Source organism: Calidris pugnax, unplaced genomic scaffold, assembly GCF_001431845.1.
Source record: "Calidris pugnax isolate Ruff unplaced genomic scaffold, ASM143184v1 scaffold19, whole genome shotgun sequence".
Taxonomy (NCBI): domain Eukaryota; kingdom Metazoa; phylum Chordata; class Aves; order Charadriiformes; family Scolopacidae; genus Calidris; species Calidris pugnax.
Window position 1 is genome coordinate 4,249,650 of NW_015090775.1, and position 22,581 is coordinate 4,272,230.

The 22,581-nt window shown below is 39.1% G+C and overlaps 2 protein-coding genes across 2 annotated transcripts in view; both read right to left on the reverse strand.

The window, feature by feature from the left end:
• The window catches only part of LOC106890326 (macrophage mannose receptor 1-like), a 38,065-nt gene extending 34,374 nt beyond the window's left edge, over positions 1 to 3,691 (reverse strand). The window contains exons 1-3 of the mRNA XM_014946082.1: positions 3,553 to 3,691; positions 2,172 to 2,345; positions 150 to 311 (exon numbers count right to left, since the gene is read on the reverse strand). Coding sequence (XP_014801568.1) covers positions 150 to 311; positions 2,172 to 2,345; positions 3,553 to 3,613 — 397 coding nt within the window. The 5' untranslated portion in view covers positions 3,614 to 3,691. The remainder of the gene's footprint in view (positions 1 to 149; positions 312 to 2,171; positions 2,346 to 3,552) is intronic.
• A 2,178-nt stretch (positions 3,692 to 5,869) lies between these two features.
• The window catches only part of LOC106890335 (macrophage mannose receptor 1-like), a 37,306-nt gene continuing 20,594 nt past the window's right edge, over positions 5,870 to 22,581 (reverse strand). Inside the window, exons 18-31 of the mRNA XM_014946093.1 lie at positions 22,386 to 22,561; positions 21,826 to 21,890; positions 20,142 to 20,242; positions 18,265 to 18,401; positions 17,196 to 17,310; positions 16,415 to 16,611; positions 15,275 to 15,365; positions 14,112 to 14,344; positions 13,162 to 13,327; positions 9,517 to 9,669; positions 9,031 to 9,147; positions 8,656 to 8,817; positions 7,056 to 7,088; positions 5,870 to 6,414 (exon numbers count right to left, since the gene is read on the reverse strand). Coding sequence (XP_014801579.1) covers positions 6,245 to 6,414; positions 7,056 to 7,088; positions 8,656 to 8,817; positions 9,031 to 9,147; positions 9,517 to 9,669; positions 13,162 to 13,327; positions 14,112 to 14,344; positions 15,275 to 15,365; positions 16,415 to 16,611; positions 17,196 to 17,310; positions 18,265 to 18,401; positions 20,142 to 20,242; positions 21,826 to 21,890; positions 22,386 to 22,561 — 1,916 coding nt within the window. The 3' untranslated portion in view covers positions 5,870 to 6,244. The remainder of the gene's footprint in view (positions 6,415 to 7,055; positions 7,089 to 8,655; positions 8,818 to 9,030; positions 9,148 to 9,516; positions 9,670 to 13,161; positions 13,328 to 14,111; positions 14,345 to 15,274; positions 15,366 to 16,414; positions 16,612 to 17,195; positions 17,311 to 18,264; positions 18,402 to 20,141; positions 20,243 to 21,825; positions 21,891 to 22,385; positions 22,562 to 22,581) is intronic.

The following is a 22,581-nucleotide window of genomic DNA, read 5'->3' on the forward strand; positions in this document are numbered from 1 at the left end:
ACCAACTAATGGAAGAGCAGTTTAAACCATCTCCTTGATGAACCACCCCAACAGTCTGTCTTCTTTGGTGAGACAGAAGACAAGGCAGGCTAAAGCTCTGGGCCAGCACAACATCCAAATATATTTTAAAGTCTTCTTTATCATTTTACCTCCTATATATGCCTGCTCATGTATCTCAGTGATGCTTAATAGTTCTGCATTTTGCTGCTGACAGCTTTTCCATGCTTGGTGCCATGTCAGAGCTGATTCTGAGTTTATCTGATAGTGAATGCCAGTTGAAACATCTTCTGTCCAAAATTTTTCTGTGTCATCTGGAAGAAGAAGTGTAATAGAGCACTGCTGTTAGGGGATTGATGCTGCACCAACTTAAAGCAAATGAAGCATGTAATGATGCAACATCTCTAAAAATACACAGTGTCAACCGTATGCTTTCATCAATTCTAAAGCAGCAGAAAAATTAAAATCAGATTAGGCATCAATTAAAAAAAAAGTGTAATTTTTTTGAAATTATAAATATTATTTTAAATGTCCAAGTTTTTAGATGGGAGTGAGTGGGTTTCCAATATTTGCTTCTAAATTGTAATTTTTTTGAAATTATAAATATTATCTTGGGTTGTATAGGGAAGAGTGTAGCCAGCAGGTCAAGGGAAGTCATTCTCCCCCTCTACTCTGCACTGGTGAGGCCACACCTGGAGTACTGTGTCCAGTTCTGGGCTCCCCAGTTCAAGAGGGACAGGGAACTATTAGAAAGAGTCCAGCGTAGGGCTACAAAGATGATTCAAGGATTGGAGCATCTCCCTTATGAGGAGAGACTGAGAGAGCTGGGGCTCTTTAGTCTGGAGAAGAGAAGGCTGAGGGGAGACCTTATCAACGCCTACAAGTATCTCAAGGGAGGGTTGAAGGAGGAGGGAACCAGACTCTTTTCAGTGGTTCCCACCGAGAGGACGAGGGGCAACGGGCACAAGTTGGAACAGAAGAGGTTCCACTCAAATATGAGGAGAAACTTCTTCACGGTGAGGGTGACGGAGCCCTGGAACAGGCTGCCCAGGGAGGTTGTGGAGTCCCCTTCTTTGGAGATTTTCAAAACCCGCCTGGATGCTCCTGAGTAACATGCTCTAGCTCTAGGCAATCCTGCTTCAGCAGGGGAGTTGGACTAGATGATCTCTATGGTCCCTTCCAACTCTAGAAATTCAGTGAAATTCAGTGAAATGTCCAAGTTTTTAGATGGGAGTGAGTGGGTTTCCAATATTTGCTTCTAAATTTAGTTTTACACAAAATTTAGTACTAGCTAAACCAGGCATATCTGTTGGTTGAAAACAGAGATGCCAGGGCAAAGTCAGAGGAAATTAATAAGTGTGTAAGTGGACTATGACCCTGGAGGCTCTTCCTTCTCATGGAGCAGGAACTCCCTCATAGCTCATCATCCAAAGAAGCAGCTTTTTAAAAAATGGCAGAACCTGGTCCTTGAAAGCCCAAAGGAGCCATAAAAACAGTCTGTGTAGCACCAATGTGCAGATCAGCTGAAGTCTTTGTTTGCAGAAAAGCTCACAAGACCTTGTGAAACTGTTGTGTTATTGGTAGAGCAGTTGGTGAGGAAAACGAAGCAGTCTGCGTCTTAGTTGGAGGAGTCCAACCACAAGATCAGTGCAGAAGATAGTACAAAGATGGGAGAGGAGGGTAATTTTAGCAGCACCATTTTTGTGTAGGCTGGCAATAGGAGACAAGAACAAGAATGGAAATGGATGTTAAGGGGTAAAAAACAGTCTATTGCAGGAAGATCTGGCCTACAGGCCATGTCTGTGGAATAAAGAGCAATGGGAATTTTTTTAAAGGAAGACGTCAGTCTAAATTCATGCTGGTCGGTCCTGCCATGCACTGAAGCCACATAAAATAAGATATCAAGGAGCCTACTCGCCTCTCTGGTCCATGAAGAGAAACAGCTACTTCCAGCAGGTGAGACAGAACCTGGCTGGGCTGAACCATGCTCTGGAAGTACCTCTTCCTCTCGCTATAGAGGGAGCATGTGGCCACTAAGGTTGATGCTCAATCAGATGATTTTCATTGAGGCTAATCTGACAAGGTTTGCCATGAGGGTGTGCATCCAGTAGGTCAACAGACAGTTTTCTCAAAAACGTTTCATGGCAAGTTAATTATTGAAATGCAGGACTTACTTATCAGTGGGCAAAATCCATAGAGTTTATCAACATCAAAATCTGCAGTTGTTGCACACCAGAGCCAGCCGTCGGACCTGCCAGCATCAGTGCACTCATTGTACTGTTTGCCTTCATATTTGAAAGGGAATACACAGGGCTGTCCATTGCCATTTCCTTGTAATGTAAAAGTATCTAGGGGGAAGAAAGGGTTAAGAGGACACATGAAAATAATTATAAAATCATAAATCTGACTTCCTAGTAATGGATCTATGTATCCCTATATCTTTCCATCTAAATTGAACGTCACACTATCTTATTTTAATTATTTTTTTTCATCCCCCTCCTTGTATACATAGAGATTTTAACTAAAATGTTGTTTTAGTAAAATCTGGGGTTTAAATACTGTGTTTAGAGTTTGATATATATACTTTGTTGGAAAGTCAAATTCTGTGATGATAAGTTGCTGAAGAGTTGTGGTTCTTGAAGACAGAAAAACCACAAGTAGATCTCAAACAGCAATGAGATCACTGCATTGTTCTATTCTGTATGACTCAAAAGGTCCACTTTGTCTCTCTATTTTTTCATTAATTGTCTAAAGAAAAAGGATAGCTGACCAGAGAGAATACAGATCAGATTGTCATGAACGTATTTACACAGTAAAAATTTTAGGTTTCAGTTGCACATTTCTGCACTTGGAGAAGTTTTGCTCATTCATCCTCAGCACAGATTCTTTAAATTTAGCAATGCTTCGTCTTCTTAGATTATCACAGTATTACAGCAGCGTTCTTTTATCCTGAAATTTCTAATATATGCTTTCAATCTCACATTCATGCAAAAACATTCATCTGCTCAGTTGTACATACATTACTGCTTTTCTGTTTCTCTCTGTAGCTACACTCAGTGAGGGATATACATATTCAGACTAGAACTATTCTTCTAATTCGGTCAGACTGGAGGGGAGGAGCCAGTTCTTCCTTCTCGTATCTCATGTCTTGGAGCAGAGTGAGAAACTTGCACAACTGTCATGAAAACATGTCTCTAAACCCGTTTGATCACTGCACCACGGGTGTGATGGGGAAGGTAAACAGAAAGAGTTCCGTGCTTCCTCATATCCCATCACCCTCCCATTCAGTGCCATCTGATTTAATATTTCCATAGAAAGAAATTCCAACTTAAATATCCTACTTTAATTACCTCCTTTTCCCCCAACATCCCCATATCTCCCCTCTTTTATTCCATGACTCAGGAACTTCCAGGAAAATACCCGACCTACACTTTAGATCATCTATCAACTCTCATTACAAATACAAAATAATCAGTCTATGCATTAAAACTGTAAAGCTGCCCAATGAAAAGCATTTTCACATCTAGTTTAACACAAAACCAACAGGAAACTTACCCGGTGACTGTAATGAACTGTGCACGAAGGAAAGAAAAAGTAGGAGCCTGGAGAAACTCATTGCAAATGTAACTTGCTCTTCAATCCTCTAGTAAAAGTTGGACTATAAGATTAGCAGTGTATAAAACCCTTCTGAGTGAGGATAGTGACACTGTCAAAGGGTTGATGGATAAAGCTCTATACTCTAAATTAGGAAATATCCTGTCATGTGGTATTTTGAAATAACTAGAGTGCACATTGCAAACACTGCTCTCTGAAGAATGGGTCGCTCTGCATATCTAGAAGAAAGAGAGCAAATTTTACAGGATCTGCAGTATTCAGTGCATTATGAATTATTGCCCACTTTGAGGGCTAAAATTGCTTTTTTTCTGCACTATAACACAGCTTGCTTTGATGACAGTTTGAGGGTGGGCTGCTTTCTTCTTGTTGAAGATCTGCAAGTGAAGAAGTTCAATGCTATAGGCTAGTGATAAGTTTCCCTGTAACAGGAGAGAAACTTTTGCCTGGAATGCTTTTTTTCAGGAAAAAAGTTCATCCATCTGAGAAATTCCTAGTGAGGGTGGTCCAGGACAAAGCCAAATGTAAGCTAAATTGGAAAAGCTCCTTTTAATCTGTAAGATTAAAATCTGTGAAGATTTCTATTGGCGTGGCAATTCTTGTACAACTACTCTGAAAAGCTGTGCTGGCAAATATTCACATGCAGAAAAGTCCTTCTGTTCCTCTGTTTATTTACACCAGTGAAATTAAAAGAAGTTGTGCTAACAAAATTGAAAAAAGCAAGAAGTGGAATAGTCAGTGAAATACATATAGAAACTGGACAGAAGATGTCATATGAGAAACAACTGTCTTTGCTATTATCTATAAGGTGTGGGGGGAAATTATTGCAGGCACTGGCTAAACTTGTTGACTGTTAGAAAGTATTGAGAGAAAAATATTTTCAGGAAAAAATGGCAAAATGGCTGGATTTCACTAAAAGTACAAATTGAATAAATTGTTTAACAATAACTACTTTGTTTGCAGGTGACATTCAAGGGGGACTTAGTGTGAGCAAGTCTTGCAAGAGTAGTCCAAACTCATAAAGCTGAGTGGCACCACAGACAATGATGGGGTGGGAGAGAAATAGAAGCTGAGTTTACTGTGTGAAACCATATTTTGGATATATCTGAAATCGTAAAATGAAATGGCTCCGACAGATGGGATCCCAAAGGAAAATACCTGGAGAACACATTCCTACCCAGTTCCTTCTACTGCCTCATGAAGTGCCAGCAGCTTCCCAGTCCAAACTGGGCTTTGGTACCCTTCCTGTGCAAATTAATGTTTGTGAGGATTCAGGTCCCCAACTGCAGAGTGATAGGGGGGAGTTAGTGCAGACACTGAGGAAGGCTGGAAGAAGAATTAAGTACTTGAGAGCTGCCCCCTGCACATGACCAACCAGCTTGGTGCTGGTTACAGACTTTTTGGGGTCAGGGTCCTGCATGCTGCATTTCACTTCTGCAATAACCTGTTCTCACCAGCGTGCTAAATTCTTGATTGCATTTATGACAAAAAAACAGGAGTCCTGTGCTTAGAAAAAGAACTTAATTACTTTTTATTATTATTTCTTCAAGCTTTCCAGCTTGTTCAGTAGACCCTGTGAAGTCTGGGGAAGGCAGGTATTTTCCTGGGGCTATCTGCTAAGCACTCTTTCCCATGAAGTTTTTAGTGTCTATATTTTGTTTCCAGCTTACCTAAATGCTATTTTGCACTGCTTTCCACTGTTTTTCTAACATCTTAAATTTAGTCTTCTTGCAGATTCCTAGTACAGTATTCCTTAGTTTTCTGTTCCTTTTTCTCGCAGTTAAAAATGGCAAGTTAGTGCTTATTCCAACTGAATTTGAAGTGATGGTGGGAGAAGCCCTCCTTGCTGTTGGCAAAAGAGTTATGGTGCAGAAAGGAGCAGCTCCTTTCCCCTTGATTCACGGCGAAATCTAAAGCTCAAAATGATATTAATAAAAACTTTATTTATTTCAAAGCTTTAACAAAAAAGAAGGAAGACTGCAAGGGTGAGAATATTTTAATTCATGTTAGTAAACATACTACGATTAAAAATCATATTGTCACATAGAAAAAAGGGCAAAACCTACATCCTTTTCTGGTATGAACTGTATTTTCCATAGCAGAAAATGAAAGCGGCAAGGTTTTCTATCCCAAAGTAATCTGAGGTAAGTATATGAAGCACCATTTTATAAGTAAGTGTAATAGCACACAGTTATAAGGAACAATAAAAGTGCTGGTCTGATGAAGTGAAGTTTGTGGGGGAAAAAGAGATCAAGATTGCAACAGAGTTGGGCAGATTTTATTTTTTTAGTTCAATGGAGTGTCCACAAAGTCATGGGAAGACAGTTCTAAAGAGTAATCACACTTTATTGAACATTAATTCTCACTAGTTGACTCTTATAGCCTGTTTGCTCTTGACAAGTTATTTACACTTCAGAACTTCTTAATTTTTGCAGATCTATAGCATCAATCTGTAATTTCGATTTTGTAAAATATGCCTGATACAAAAGAGACTGGTAGTGCAAAAAGAGAAAAGGGATTTGCTTTATTAGAGACATTTGGAGACTTTTAACAGATGCATCCTTTAATTTCAGCAAGTAACATGCCCCTCTGAATTGGTACATGCCACAGGACCCATTCTCACCAATTCTTCACATCATTTCAGAAGTGTTTCAGTGCCAGAATCTGTCAATAGTTGGTTTTGTCTTTTTCTCTTATAGAAATAGACTGACGCACCAGCTCCAAGAAGAGTGAGAACAGCCAAAAAAATGAGTGGCCAAACAGAATGATGAACAGGTGGATGAGCCTCTTCATTCTTTTCCTTGCCTGAAATGAATGCACGTAAGCGTGAGAAACCTTAGCAATTTTTTAACCCACATAAAACGAGAAAAGCAGGGAGGAGATGTTCTATCCTGCAGAATTTGGAGTCTGTTCAGTATAAATCTGAGCCCTGATCAGTAGCCAGGTCTCTTTTGCTAAAGCTAACATGGTTTTAGTGGATCTGGATTACAAGGATGTACAATACATGCAGTGGATGCTTGTAAGAATTTGATGAAAATGCACGCTTTAGATATGGATATGTGATGTTAATTATGGATATGAGAGGCTATGTAAATTAGTTTTACAATATTTTTATGTTACATTATTTACAAGAATACCTATGGAAGAAATCTGTATATATGTCTACACAGGTTTTAACAGCCTAGGTGAAGTTGTCTGTGCCTGTTCTCAAAGTTTGTCACAAGTTGGGTCACTGCTGAGCTCGGCAACTCGGGTCAGCCCAGCCAACCAAGAACATGGGAGTGTTTGCGTGCACCATAAAGGCCCTGAGGGATTACCTTGAGTGATTTATAATCATACATAACTCTCAGCAGGACTTGTTCCCTAAAAAGGGGTGATTTGGGAAAACTCATTTTAAGTTCTTCTTGTATTTAGGTTTTTATTAATTTTCTTACGAAAATTCTTACCTTCTTGCTGTAGAGGACTCCCACTTGGCTCAACTTGAAGGAATATTAGAAACAAATAATAAGACACTTCATTAGAATTCATAAATTTGACTATTTTGCTAAAATTATACAGGAACAAGCCCCCCAAAGTATTACCATTGCATTAATAACATATGTGTCCGTTATAAAAGGCAACATAAGTGAGGCAAAAAATGTTACTAAGGTTTTACCTACCTACTTAATGGTACCAAACTGTAATTTTCATTTTAAACCCAGAATTTATAAAGGCAAAAAGTAAAATGAAATTAAAGCAGAGTAGAATGTAAAATGAACAGGTACAAAGCAATAGTACCCCCGACTAAGGCAGGAAATAGTTACGTATCAGGGAATCTTACGATTCAGTGGATGGATTTTAGTGCTTCCTTGTTATTTTAGTACTATGCTGGACGGAATACCATTTGGATGTTTTTAGTAAATTTTTAATGGCGATTAACTGATTTACTGCCATGGGCATGTGCCCATTTGAGCATGAAAATTAACAGAGCATGGGAGATGACTGTTTCTTGTTTACGTTTCAGTTTGCTTTTTAAATTAAAAACTACATTTGCAAAATGATTAAAAGCTAACTCCAAATTTTCAATTATTTTTCTGAGAACTGCTGTGTCTTGCCATGTCTTCAATATTGAAATTGCATCCTTTCAACCTTTCATCCAAACAGAGGAATCTTAAAAATTGTTTTACATAGGAAATGAGGCTTTCAGCATAGGACAGAGATGTTCCCCATGATCTACTGGAGACAATATGCAAAAGCTGCAAAAGGTGGAAAATTGAACCTGCTCTCACAGCTACTACAAAAGAAAGTGCAAAGGTTTAAAGATGGCAAAATACCATTTTTTAGGTAAGATTTAGGTAACTTAAGATGATGGAATGATGGTGCTTTCTTTCAGACAATTTTACCTTTTGTATCTCCACTTCAGAATGATATATGTGCTTTTTACCTCTTAAACATTAGTCTAGTATAACATTGCATGAAAATTTCCAGAAATGCTGATGAGACAGCTTCTGTAATGACTTGAAGTTTTCATTTAATAGGGAAGTACTCCTTATATTATTATTGCAACATAAACAGCTGGCCTTTTAGTATCCCCGAGGAATTGCAGACTTAAATGTTGTTGAAGCAGGCCCAATATGAAGCCAGTTTTTGACATTGGGCAGTAATATTTATAAAGTTTATGAGTATTACAAGGTTGGAGAAGAAGCCTAAATATTCACATTAACTCCTCCTTTCAAGGGTATAATAACTGTTGCAATACTTAGTTCCTACTAATGTCATAAGTTTGCACCAGTGTTTGACAGATGCCATATCAATGCCTGTGTTAGGTATTCAATAATTTTCTGAAAGTCTCATTCTCAGCCCAGGGTGCACACAGCACATTACCATACTCCCATGCGACTGCAGACAGTGCTGCGAAGAGCTCATAGTCTGCAAAAACAGGCAGCTCCAAATGTTTAGAAGAGTGGGATATGCCAAACAAAATGGTCAGAAATTACTTCCAGATATGTGGTGGAGGGCTATTAACAGTTACTAGTAAAGAGATCTGCTCTGTCACTAAGGACTTACCTTTGGGTTTTTTGCAGATAAATCCTTTTTCAGAAGAGCAATCAATGTTGTCCCAGTAACCAGATAGTGCAGACATTTTGACACAGTTATGCTCCTCACTGGACTCTTTCTCCTCCCAGTTGACAAAGGCCAGTGTAGCATTATCTAGCCATAACCACTGGCCTAGAGAGCAACATACAGAGTAAAAAAAAATAAAAAAATAAAAATGCATCTCAATGGTATTTTAACTCCTTAGCTCAACAAATGACTAAAAAATTCTAGTAGTAACCCATTTTCAGCAGAAGACCGTGTCATTTTTTGTAAAAATACAGTTATCCTCGATTTTCTGATCTTAGCAAGGCATTTCTAAATTAAATATTGAAAGTAAGACATTACCATCCACACTTCGGTAAAGTCCTATCCAGAAGCCTCCTACTTTATTTCCAAGCGGTTGCATTCTGTGGATCAGAAAGTCAGATTCATCCATGTTTTCTACCGAAACCAAGGTAGCACCTGAAAGGCATTAGCAAGCAACCAACCATAACCTACTTGAACAACTACTCAGATGACCTCCTCTTTCAAATCTGTACAAACAATAACTTTTGAAAGTATTATACATGCTGCTTTTTTGGTTTCCCCATTGCTTCTTGAGGAGGACAGGGCCCTGAAGGTGCTTAGTGGCCACGGCTCCCCACCACTCTCCCCAGAATGGTGCCCCAGAAGCAGGAGTTGATGTGGAGCTCTGCACCTGCAGCCAGACTCAGAGTGGGTTGGTAGGTAAATAAAGTAACTTTTCTTTTTTAATCAATGTTTTTACGTTTTTATGTGAGTTTTGTATAAACTTTTGTGCAAATCTCATCAGTTGACAATGAAGGCTCTCACCTAACCGAGCACACTGGAGGGAGGCCAGTGCCCAGCTTGTCCCAGCTGATGCTTCGAGGTAGTAGCAGTGGCCACGGTAAGGGATCCAAGCTCGGAGATCGGCCGCTTCAGGACAGTCTCCAGGCAGCTGAGCGGGGTCAGTAGGAACTACAGCTAAAGAAGCCATATGATAAGAAATTGGTATTGCATTATGAGTAACCCATGAGGTGGGATATGTGTGTAAGTACAGTGAGATTTCTCTCACCCAGCTTTAACTATCTGGACCTCCGCTCCTTGTCTATTCCTACAGGCCCCCGGATCAGACAATGGGGAGAGCCAGGCAGTCAAGAGTGTGATACATCTCGTTTCTCCAATCACATTGCTTAGGACAAGGAAACAAATCACATCCTGCATTGTCTAACTGCCTGCCTTGGCAGTACGGTGAGGAAAACAAACCCTGAGGGATGATACAGATCTTGAATTGGCATTCTCAGACACAGAAGGCTGTTGTAGGCTAAGGAATCATTGATTCCACAGTCCCATACTGAATGGCTGCCTGGTCTCTGTATAGTGTCACCTCACACAAGGAGCCATCAGTGGAGCATGCTTTTGCCAAATTAGCCTCTGTTTCTGGTCACCTGTGCAACCCAATTCACTTCTCTCTGTCTGCACTGCATATGCAGACCAAACACATGGCTCGAAGGTTTAACTTCGACATCACCTGCAAATGGCAAAATCTATCTTGAATCTCACATCAGGAACAGACTATATTATGTAGCCTGAAAACTTCAAGGAGTGAAAATGACACAATTTACTAAATCTACAAGCAAACTATGCCTCTGCATACCTCTACAAAGAGTTTAAGTATCATTCACATTCCTGAGGCTCTTACACCTAGATCAGAACTGCTTTAGCTTTAGAAATCACAAATAGAAGTGAAACTCCTGGCTGTGTTTTGGCTCAGTGACACCTGTGTGTGAGTTCAGCCACTTGCTGTAGTCCACACAGTCGGTGTGCCATCCCAGCATTTACTTAAATTACCCGTGATCTCAAGCATGATTTATGCTCACATCTCGGAAAGAACAAAAGGTGCTGAAGACAGAGCTTCATCTCATGCACATGAAAGCAGTGCAGCCATATCTGTTTGCACAAGAGGCTTTCATGTGCCTGAATTTATATAGCATCCAATAGCAAACCTCCAAATTCTGCAGAGACGTAGACAGTATCTCAAAGCACGCTCCTCTGAGGGTTTTAGCCCAATCCAGAGCAAAATCTCTAGGATTAGGCAGAATAATGAAATTAGGAATGTGTCTTTAAAATTATTACATTCATTTGCTTACCATCTGATGTCTTACAGACTGAAAAGTAGCTTTCATTGCAGGATGCTGTTTTCCAAGTACCATCAAGATCTAGGTAGACACAAGCATTGTTCTTCTTTGGTTCCCCTGCTGCCCATTTCGTGTACCTGGTTTTCCAGTTATCGGTCCATTTGTAATAGCTGCCAGTCTGAAAGCAAAGAAGTTCTGGTAACAGCTTTTTTTTTTTTTACATAAAAAGCCCTGACACATGAATCTAGCGTCCTATCTCTACTCGAGTTTTTCAGCAAAAAAAGCCCTGTGCTTCTCTGTGGTTTAAACACCATTCACTGTTCTAAACAATACCAGTGGGTGCTCCGAGTTAAACAAGAACTCATTGCTTTCAGGAGGGCTTTTCTGAAGTAACACAAACGCCTACAACAAGACAAGAAACTCAGATTAATCCATCGTAGGTCATTTAGCAAATCCCATATCAAGAGAAGCAATTACAGAGAATTCATCCCCCCTGCTCTGCTTTATTTAAATTAAAACTCGGAGCTATTTGGCAAGTAAAAATTACTTGACATTAAACAGGCAAAATAATCTTAAAATATCTCTCTAATACTCATAATAACTTTAATTAATTATTACAATAGTTATAAGTAGAGCTCTATATGGCAGGGAGTTAGACTTTCAGACTGCTGCGTGATAGCTGAGCATCCTGGCTTGTGACTCTCTTTTACCATTCCTAGAGCTTTCTACTTTCACCTGTTGCTTCCTGTTTAACCTTTTCTGCGACTCTTCACTCCATGTGGTGCATGAAAGTCTGAGTAACTCTAATGACCCCTAGAAATCTCTCCATATACACACAAAGTGTAAGCATAAATTAATGCCGTTCAGAGCACAGTTGTTTCAGCACTGTTAGAAACGGGGCATCCACCATGTCTGTAAAGAGGAGGAGAGCTCAGCAAGCACCTCCCATCCTTCCAGCACTTACCATATTGCTGTTAAGACCGATCCACACAGGTTTTCCATATTTCAACATCTGGATCCACAGGAATGAGTGGACGTAGCCATCTAAAATGCTAGCAAGTTCTGCAGATTTGTCTTGACAATTTTTTCTGGCCTCTTCCCATCGCATTTCAGATGAGATGATTGAATAGCTGCTGTCACCGTAACGGGCAAAGCCAGAGGGTGGATTTGTTGTTGGTACTTCAGACTGTGTGGGAACTATGGAGAAAAAACTGAGTGCAGGAATTTACAACGTTCCACTTATCTATAGCACAGAAGCTATTAAAAAATAGGTCAAAACTTCCAGTACTAACCGTCAGTCAAAATCTTTATTTAAGCTCATGAAAAATTTTCCACCCTTGGGACTCTAAAGGTATAAACACCTGTAGCTGGGATTAAACAAAATAAAATGCCTCCCTAAAACTATATGTTTTCTGTGCAGGGATAGAGGGTCCTTACAAGCAAGTTAGCTATGCTGAGAGTGAACAGGCTGCAGGAGCTGACTGAAGGGGGAGCAGGGAGAACAGTTTTTATTAATTCTGTAATAAAGATGAGGCAAAACTGGTTTGTTAGCTGTGCTTTGCCTTCTCTACTCCCATTATATGGCTGGACAGCAGGGATTTATATAATTACAGTTCTACACCAGGAGAGTCAACATTCATTGCTCATTTTGGTGTAAAAAAAAAATAAATCAATATTCTTCAACAATAAAGACGCAGCCAAGAGACTGTACATTTTAATAGACATCATATAGCATTCAGTAGAAATGTTAAGAGAGGATTAAATGCTCTCCTCAGAGACAGCCAGGAGTACAGGGAGATCACTGTAAGGGCATGGTTTTATACTATGCTTCAAGAGGATGCCTAAAAGCTTCATATTTCACTGAGAAGAAATCCCTTTTCATTTATTATTGTCTATTATTATTCACTATTTAAGTACAAAACCCCAATTAAGATAGTGGTTCCTCTCCAGCAACTTCTGGGGAACAAATTGTACTTTAAAAATAGTGCAGCCTTAAGACTGGTGGAGCTCTGCGCAATCCCAGCATTTACTTAAATTACACGTGATCTCAAGCATGATTTATGCTCACATCTCGGAAAGAACAAAAGGTGCTGAAGACAGAGCTTCATCTCATGCACATGAAAGCAGTGCAGCCATATCTGTTTGCACAAGAGGCTTTCATGTGCCTGAATTTATATAGCATCCAATAGCAAACCTCCAAATTCTGCAGAGACGTAGACAGTATCTCAAAGCACGCTCCTCTGAGGGTTTTAGCCCAATCCAGAGCAAAATCTCTAGGATTAGGCAGAATAATGCAATTAGGAATGTGTCTTTAAAATTATTACATTCATTTGCTTACCATCTGATGTCTTACAGACTGAAAAGTAGCTTTCATTGCAGGATGCTGTTTTCCAAGTACCATCAAGATCTAGGTAGACACAAGCATTGTTCTTCTTTGGTTCCCCTGCTGCCCATTTCGTGTACCTGGTTTTCCAGTTATCGGTCCATTTGTAATAGCTGCCAGTCTGAAAGCAAAGAAGTTCTGGTAACAGCTTTTTTTTTTTACATAAAAAGCCCTGACACATGAATCTAGCGTCCTATCTCTACTCGAGTTTTTCAGCAAAAAAAGCCCTGTGCTTCTCTGTGGTTTAAACACCATTCACTGTTCTAAACAATACCAGTGGGTGCTCCGAGTTAAACAAGAACTCATTGCTTTCAGGAGGGCTTTTCTGAAGTAACACAAACGCCTACAACAAGACAAGAAACTCAGATTAATCCATCGTAGGTCATTTAGCAAATCCCATATCAAGAGAAGCAATTACAGAGAATTCATCCCCCCTGCTCTGCTTTATTTAAATTAAAACTGGGAGCTATTTGGCAAGTAAAGATTACTTGACATTAAACAGGCAAAATAATCTTAAAATATCTCTCTAATACTCATAATAACTTTAATTAATTATTACAATAGTTATAAGTAGAGCTCTATATGGCAGGGAGTTAGACTTTCAGACTGCTGTGTGATAGCTGAGCATCCTGGCTTGCGACTCTCTTTTACCATTCCTAGAGCTTTCTACTTTCACCTGTTGCTTCCTGTTTAACCTTTTCTGCGACTCTTCACTCCATGTGGTGCATGAAAGTCTGAGTAACTCTAATGACCCCTAGAAATCTCTCCATATACACACAAAGTGTAAGCATAAATTAATGCCATTCAGAGTACAGTCGTTTCAGCACTGTTAGAAACGGGGCATCCACCATGTCTGTAAAGAGGAGGAGAGCTCAGCAAGCACCTCCCATCCTTCCAGCACTTACCATATTGCTGTTAAGACCGATCCACACAGGTTTTCCATATTTCAACATCTGGATCCACAGGAATGAGTGGACGTAGCCATCTAAAATGCTAGCAAGTTCTGCAGATTTGTCTTGACAATTTTTTCTGGCCTCTTCCCATTGCATTTCAGATGAGATGATTGAATAGCTGCTGTCACCGTAACGGGCAAAGCCAGAGGGTGGATTTGTTGTTGGTACTTCAGACTGTGTGGGAACTATGGAGAAAAAACTGAGTGCAGGAATTTACAACGTTCCACTTATCTATAGCACAGAAGCTATTAAAAAATAGGTCAAAACTTCCAGTACTAACCGTCAGTCAAAATCTTTATTTAAGCTCATGAAAAATTTTCCACCCTTGGGACTCTAAAGGTATAAACACCTGTAGCTGGGATTAAACAAAATAAAATGCCTCCCTAAAACTATATGTTTTCTGTGCAGGGATAGAGGGTCCTTACAAGCAAGTTAGCTATGCTGAGAGTGAACAGGCTGCAGGAGCTGACTGAAGGGGGAGCAGGGAGAACAGTTTTTATTAATTCTGTAATAAAGATGAGGCAAAACTGGTTTGTTAGCTGTGCTTTGCCTTCTCTACTCCCATTATATGGCTGGACAGCAGGGATTTATATAATTACAGTTCTATACCAGGAGAGTCAACATTCATTGCTCATTTTGGTGTAAAAAAAAAATAAATCAATATTCTTCAACAATAAAGACGCAGCCAAGAGACTGTACATTTTAATAGACATCATATAGCATTCAGTAGAAATGTTAAGAGAGGATTAAATGCTCTCCTCAGAGACAGCCAGGAGTACAGGGAGATCACTGTAAGGGCATGGTTTTATACTATGCTTCAAGAGGATGCCTAAAAGCTTCATATTTCACTGAGAAGAAATCCCTTTTCATTTATTATTGTCTATTATTATTCACTATTTAAGTACAAAACCCCAATTAAGATAGTGGTTCCTCTCCAGCAACTTCTGGGGAACAAATTGTACTTTAAAAATAGTGCAGCCTTAAGACTGGTGGAGCTCTGAAAGCCTCAGAGACTCGGAATGAGATTCAAAGCTGAAAGAAATGATATTGGTTTATATATTCAGATTGTCTGAGATACTTGCTTTGTCTAGGAGACTGGATTAAACAGAACTCACGTGAATTCATCTGGCATATGTAGCCTCTCTCGTTGTCACAGCTATCATCTCTCCATTTCCCATCTGACCTCAAAATCAAGACGCAATCTGTCTGAAGGAGAGGGGAAGATACACAACCATTACAAAAGGCAATCAGGAGGTGATGAGCTGAAGACCCTATACTCCTAGTGGAAGCCTGGTGGCAGAGAAAAGGAAGAAAAAAGGGAGAGGAGAGAAGCTCATTGAGCATTAGTTCAAATTTCCTAGGTTTCTGCCAAATGGCTTGACCTGGTATTTATTAGTGACCCCTTAAATTGGAACCAGGCTTCCACTGGTACCAGTCAAGGTCTGAAAGAAAGGTCTATAAAAAGTAATCTTACCAGTTTTATTAAGAATTCTTTAATGACTACAGAAATGACTAGGGTACCTAAAATATGTCTTGTTGTTTGTAATCATTATCAAGTTATCACTATCAGATGTCTTTACTAACAACCAAATTTTCTTTTTACTTCCTTATTTCTAATTCCTTCAATAATTCCTTCATGAATCCTCCTATTTCAGGATTGGCCATAACCATCTTTCAGCATTTCAGTCGAGTATCTCTCTTATGCCGATTTAAAGACGTTTTAGTCATAAACAGGTAGACTGATGGTAGATGCTAAAAATCTCAAGTGACCTATCATTTCTTCTATGTGTTTCCCTCCTTGGAAAAAGAGATTGAATTTCAGCAGAGCAATAGCCCTTTTATTGAAGATATCCCTTTGTACCACCATAAACTAGTAAAATAATGTGGGAGAACATTAGCCAGGAATGGGACATAGACACAGATGAATTAAAGTTGCACCAACAGCCTTAATTTTGGCTTATCATAACTTTTCTATGTTTCACATTGCAACTTTAATGTTTGTGGTAATGCAGTTTGTGGGGGAACTGATGTAATATATGCCTCTCCGGGCTTGATTATAGAATCAGTATTTTGCAGTAGGTCAGATGGAAATCACAAAGTCCCTCTCCTTCTTCAGAACCTCTGCCAAATATGTTGTGTTGGAATGGTTATCCAGCGATTCGCTAAACCTTGTTTGGCATGTTGCTATTGCTGCTGTAAATCCCCTTTTAGCAAAATCATCTAGCTGCCTAAGATATTACTTAAATTTCCTGTACCTCCACAGCGATGTCAGTCAACACTTCTAAGTCATAATAGTCATAGTATCTTTGTTTCTTTTCTGGTGCACCATTAGCCCAGTTGGTGTAGGAAACGGTGCTTCCATCTGTCCAAAGAAATGTGGACTCTGTGTTGATATCATTCATCCCAATCCAAACATTAGTCATGGCATCCTTTAAATGATACAAGAGGAAAGCTGGAGGGAAGCAAAGATTTCTCATTAAGGAAAGCTTATCTAGACTTGCCCAAAACAGGAAAAATGTGCAAAAGCCCAGAACTGGGGCCATATTAAACGGATAACATTTCCCACAACAGAGCCCATCTGCCTTTAACTAAATGTTTAGATAAGCATCTGTAGAAACATATGTTACACAAGCATTAGGGTTGAAAAAAATAGCCAAAAAGAAAGCTCTGGAGAAAATTTGAAAAAGTCCCCTTCCCCACTGTGCATGCACACACAGGATTCCAGCAAATCATATTTCCAGTGAGAGAGAGAGAAAATACAGATGCCTGTTAGTTCGAGGGATCTGTGGAATCGTACTCAAAAAAGATTGGAAGTTTCATGAAAACTGAGCACTGAAAGAACTAGAAACACACACTTTATTTCTTCTATACAATAATTTAGCTATTATTTCACACTTTGGAGTTTAAACCAAGCATAAACTGACCTGGCTAATAAGCAACTTTCAACAGATAATCCTGTAATCTATTTTAGAGAACACAGCAGTTTCTTTAGTGGGAGAGTAATATTTTTTCTTTCAATAGAGCCCACATACGTACCTTGCACTTTTTCATTTGGTATGGTAGCCAGGTTTCCTCCCAAATCAATACAAGTGTCTCGTGCAGCATGCCACATTAGCTTTCTTGTTGTATTTGAAGCAAATATTTTGAAACACTGGAAAAAAACCCAAGCACTTAATTCAAACTAACAAAGATGGGAACTATTTTATGTGACTAATGTCAACTATCGAATGTACATTTCTCCAGAAAAAGAAATCAGAGCTCAAGAGCAGAAAGTATGTATGTCTACCCAGGTAGATACTTAGCCCCTCTCATTGCACAAGGTGTGAACCAGTTGTAATGATGTCAAGTACATAATCCCTTTTCACATCTTCATCTTCCTGCTTCCCACAGTAACTACAGGATAACTTAAAACCAAGAAAATGTGGCTTTGGATGACACAGCTGCAGTGAATGATCTCTACTCTGCCTTGTTCTGCTTCTAATGACTGTGGTTATAACTGTTCATCTCTCCAAAGCATATGAAATACCCTTTGAAAAGCTGACCTAACATCTGGAGGATGCAGTAGTAGCACAGTGTATGTAAAGCAGACAAACTTTGGCAAATGGAGCTTCAACTCAAATTGTTACAACTTCTAGACCATATCTGAAAATAAAACTATTATGAGAACAATTGTAGTTTGGCATCCTCTTTCTGAACTCAAAGCTTTGAGGTTTAAGCCAAAGGGATTGTTCAAATGCATTCTCATCAAATCATTCCACCTGAAGAACTTCTTTTTCAAGACTGACTATTACAAATTTAAGTTCTTCAAATAAATACATAAAACAGGACAGGAGGAGGAAGGCTTTTCTTAAACAGTAACAGTGTATTTTAAGCCTATGTAAACTATATTCTCTAAAATTTATTCAGCACACATTTACTTTTACTATGTTTCTCTGCAAAGTTCTATAGCTACCTGCAAAAAAGCCCAGCCATCCAGCCAGAATGTTCTGACTGGATAATTGCTCTCCACATTTATTTTATAATCATAAAAAAAACATTTTTTTTTCAGTTCTTTTCTTCATTTCCAGTGCTATACAAGATTTACTGAAAATACTTGTTGACATACCTTGTTGTTAAAGAAAAGCCAACTTTCTGGACATCCTCCAGGAGGCAATGGAGAAGCAAACGTTGAATTAATAGAAGCGTTACGTTTTTCACATATAAATCTATTGGATGAACCACAGTTTATATCATTCCACAAGCCTAAAAATAGATTGAATAATAAAGTCAAGATGTTATAGTATTTGTAACAATAATTTATCACTTCTAATTTTGAGTTAGTAAGAGGCTAATCTCTACTTTTCACACCATTAAAGAGTGTAAAAGAGCTACGCACTACATTTATGCACTCAGCTATTTTTTTACAAACATGTTTATGGACTTTGCTGTTCAGCACTGTTAGTTACTGGACTACTGTCTAGCAATTGAAAAAAAGAATAAAAGACTAGGAAAAAAGGGTAAGTGACTCAGAAGAAATGCTCTGGTCATCAATTAACTTCATTCTACTTTCTACACACACACCTCTCTCCCTCCTACCCTCCTCTTCCCTGCCCCCCACCCCCCAAAGATTCTGAGTAGAGAATTACAGGAAAAAAAGGAAAAAAAAAAAAATATTTTTTTTTTTTTAATCAGAACACAATGTTCTGTATTTTATGTTTCAGGCTGCAGTTTGATCTGAAATAAAAGTAACCACGGCAGCTTTGAATGAGCCAGTTGAAGCTCTAATAGTAGCACAGCTGTAGCCCCTTATGCTTAATTTGAACTATCTGACCCCTCTGCTCTGTTATAGTCAACAGAGAGCTAGGGCAGGATTCATTTGTCTAAACAGAGGCCCTAAGCACTGTTTGAGATGCCATGCAAGGCACCTGCAGGAAGCTGAAAGCTATGGCCCTTCCTGTGAGAAGCTTACAGTCAGCTGGGCTAACTCTAGGACACTGTGGGTGGCTACAGTCACTTACAGGTAGGCAACTAAATACTCCACTACAGTGAACTGAATTGCTCTTCAGGCAACGCTGGCTGTGCAGGTGAGATCTCCATTTGACTATAGTGAGACTTCAGAGCTCACATGAGCTACCTTTTGGCATCAGCTCAAGCTTAATGCTTCCCTTACGGTCCGATTCACTTGCCCACATGTAAACTTCTAGTATCATCTGAGGCAAGTTCAGGAACACTGAGCCACCTCTGCAGAGTGAGTAGATACGGCAGGGACCGGTAGGGTGGCTGCCTCTTTCTGGATCAACAGCTAAAGAAGGAGGGATGCATCCCAATCAAACCAGATGCCTATGTTTTTAAAAGAGTGAATCTTGTTCTTGGTGTCTTCATGTAAATGTAGAATTTCAGGCTGGATTGCTGAGTGACTTCTTTGTAAAACATAAATTGAGAGATTGATTTCTTTATACGTCTATTACTGAATTCCCGTTAGCCTCAGCTAACTTGCAGAAATGCAACCAGGAGGAAAAATTAGCTCTAGGATTTGCAAGATATTTACATGTAAGAGCACTTTTAAGCACGTAAGAGAGTCCTAGGTCATTAGATGTAATTGTTTCTTTCCTTCCCTCATTTGCTCCTACCTTCAACCCTATTTCCTGTAGCTGTCATACAGAATGAAAAGAGACCCCACTCAACTTGTTACTAAGAGTAGTAGTGAAAAGCCCAGTAAAAAGGTGCAATGTCAATGTTACAAATCCAGACACAGACGTCCGCATTAAATTACACATGGTACTGAAATCTCCCCATTCTAAGGACATAAACTCTTCCATGATTGATAGTTATACCGGTTACTGCATCATGTTGGCATCCAGTTGGCATCTTGTTGCCACTGGAAAGGAATTGCAGGAAACAGCCATGAAAGGTTGTGTGGCAACTGACAGCAGATGTTTGACAGCATCAGTTGTAACCCAAGGAGAGACAAATAAAATCTAATAGTTTAGCCTTGTTGCTTACCTTGGTCTGGCAACATTACCACACAATTTTCCTCATTATTTGCAAAATTGGGTTCATTAGGGGCCCAAGCCACATAGGTTACTGGAGTTCCATCTATCCAACTTACAGAAAAAAAAATACAATTAATTATTAATTAATACACTTCCATTGTGACATAAGAATCCTAATTATCATCTCACAATTAAAAAGACCCATTAATGGGAACTGGCTAAAACTGGAAGGACTGTCAGATTTTCCTCTCCTTACCTGATTATTCTAAGTTGAAGAAATTTATGTAAAATAGTGGTTACAAAATAGAAAAAGAACGCACCAAGCATATTTTCCATTGAAAGGCAGGACTGACCAGACATCATTTAATATTAGAAACTATTTTCAGTTAGCAGTAATATATAATACATAGAAGAATATTAAAAGTTTTATTATCTTAAGTGATTTCATTGCATCATCTAGTTAATATCATCCTCCTCAGTCTGAGCATTCCTGATGTTTTTATAGATAAAACCAAGGACAAAAATACTTCTCTGTGGATTTTACTCTGCAGAGAATTATCTCCATAGGTTATTTCCTTTAAATCTTGTGTCTGGAAACTAATAGATAGTCTGTCAGCTTTAAAAACAGCCCTTCTGAAGTATCAAGATTGACAATTTTTTTTTATGCTTATATGATTTTACTGTCATACATTGCCATTGAAGGAAGAAGAGGTTGGAACTGCATTTTAATCAATATTTCAGAACTTAGGTCACTCAGCCTGAAGTGGGAAGCAAGTTCAGCTCCCTCATCTATCTCTTGCTGATGATGTTATACTTGATTGAAATAAAGGAGTCACAGGACCCACAAACAAAGGTTTGCTCTGTCTCCAAAATTTGTGTCCTAAATCTGGAGGTTAGAATCGCGCACTGACTCAGTCACTACCAACTTGTCTCCCCACTCCTCTTCTGCCCTTTTCAATGTTAGTGATTTACAGACGGTCAACAGTGGCATTAAAATAGAAACGTGAAATTAAAATCTCCTCTAAACGTGTTCAAGGTCAAGGTTAGAAGCTTATTTTTCACCTCCCAGATATGTTCTAACTAGCAGATGGGAAGGCAGCCAGTGTCAGTATCACGCTCTTAAGTATCTTTTACTTTAGATTTCTCTTTATTTCTATGTTGGGTTTGTTTGCAATACTTTTACTGCACTATAGACTTCTGCTGACTTTTCTCCTGGAACAGGAGCTTGCAGAGGCTACCATAAAAATCTCTATCAGAAGCAGTTTTTGTACTTATTGTCCACATCTTTGTAGTTCTGGAGGACCCTCTGTCAAGCTATGATATATAGAGAAAGAGCATAAGAAAGCTAGGCTTTATAGTATGGATCATATTTTAAATATGTGTGTTTATAGGTATAAAATACAGCATATTAAAGTGTCACTCCGGTTCATGGGGCAAATCTTTAAAAGAAACTGGAGAAAGTGTGTATGGAGGGTACAGCTGCCCTCTTTTACTCAAGAAAAAATGTTCTCTTTCCATTTCTTTTTGGGGAAAACTTTTGGACTTTAAAGTATTCTAGGACTACTCTGCTCTGCTTTCAACTTGTGATGCAATGGCCTTCAGTCTTTGAAAACAACCCATTTAGAACCTTGAGCTACAAAAAATACTGTCTTTGTTTCTATGTATTGAGAGCTGCAGCGATCATCATAACTTACCTAAACTTTTTATCAAGACTCACTTTTAGACCAATGAAGTATCCTGACCTATACCAGGATTGTTCCTAAAGCAGAAAGATATTATTTTCATTAAAAAAAAATAAAAATCCAACAACCATAAACAAACCAACTTTGAAGTAAAACAAGCAGAAATGGATGTGCTGTTGATTAGCTTTTGTCTGGAGCATCAGAGCTGCGTTCTTAGGGTGGGGTAGAAGCGAAGCAGATCTTGAGTCAAAAACTGGGGCACATTTTTAATTCTCCCTCCAGGACTGCAGCACCATCTCATGCCAACGTCAAGTCTCCACCTCACACCGACTACTTCCCAAGCCAGCACAGATGGCACCTTCCCACATCACCCTTCCTACTAGGCTGGTGGAGAGCAGGAGAGACCAGATCCCATGGGACAAAAGGTTGCTTTTAGGGGGAATTTCACAGATCTCATCTCATGAAGATTTTGTTAGTGCAAAGGCTGATGGCTCTACTGCTGAGGCAATTCAAGATTTGTGAGTAGATTGTCAAAAGCATTTCTACTTTAGGTCGTTTGTATTGATTCTTACACTTTCTTTTAGTGCTCTCTGTAGGAACCTCCTCTCACTATTACTATTAACAACAACCAAGTCTGCAGAATTCATGCTGCAAAACTCTTGGGCTTTTTCCATGGAGACAGTTTCTTTGCTGATAAAATACAGCTTATCTTCATATATGACCCATCCATCTGCAGTGGTTTTATATGCTGGAAGATAAATAAGGCAG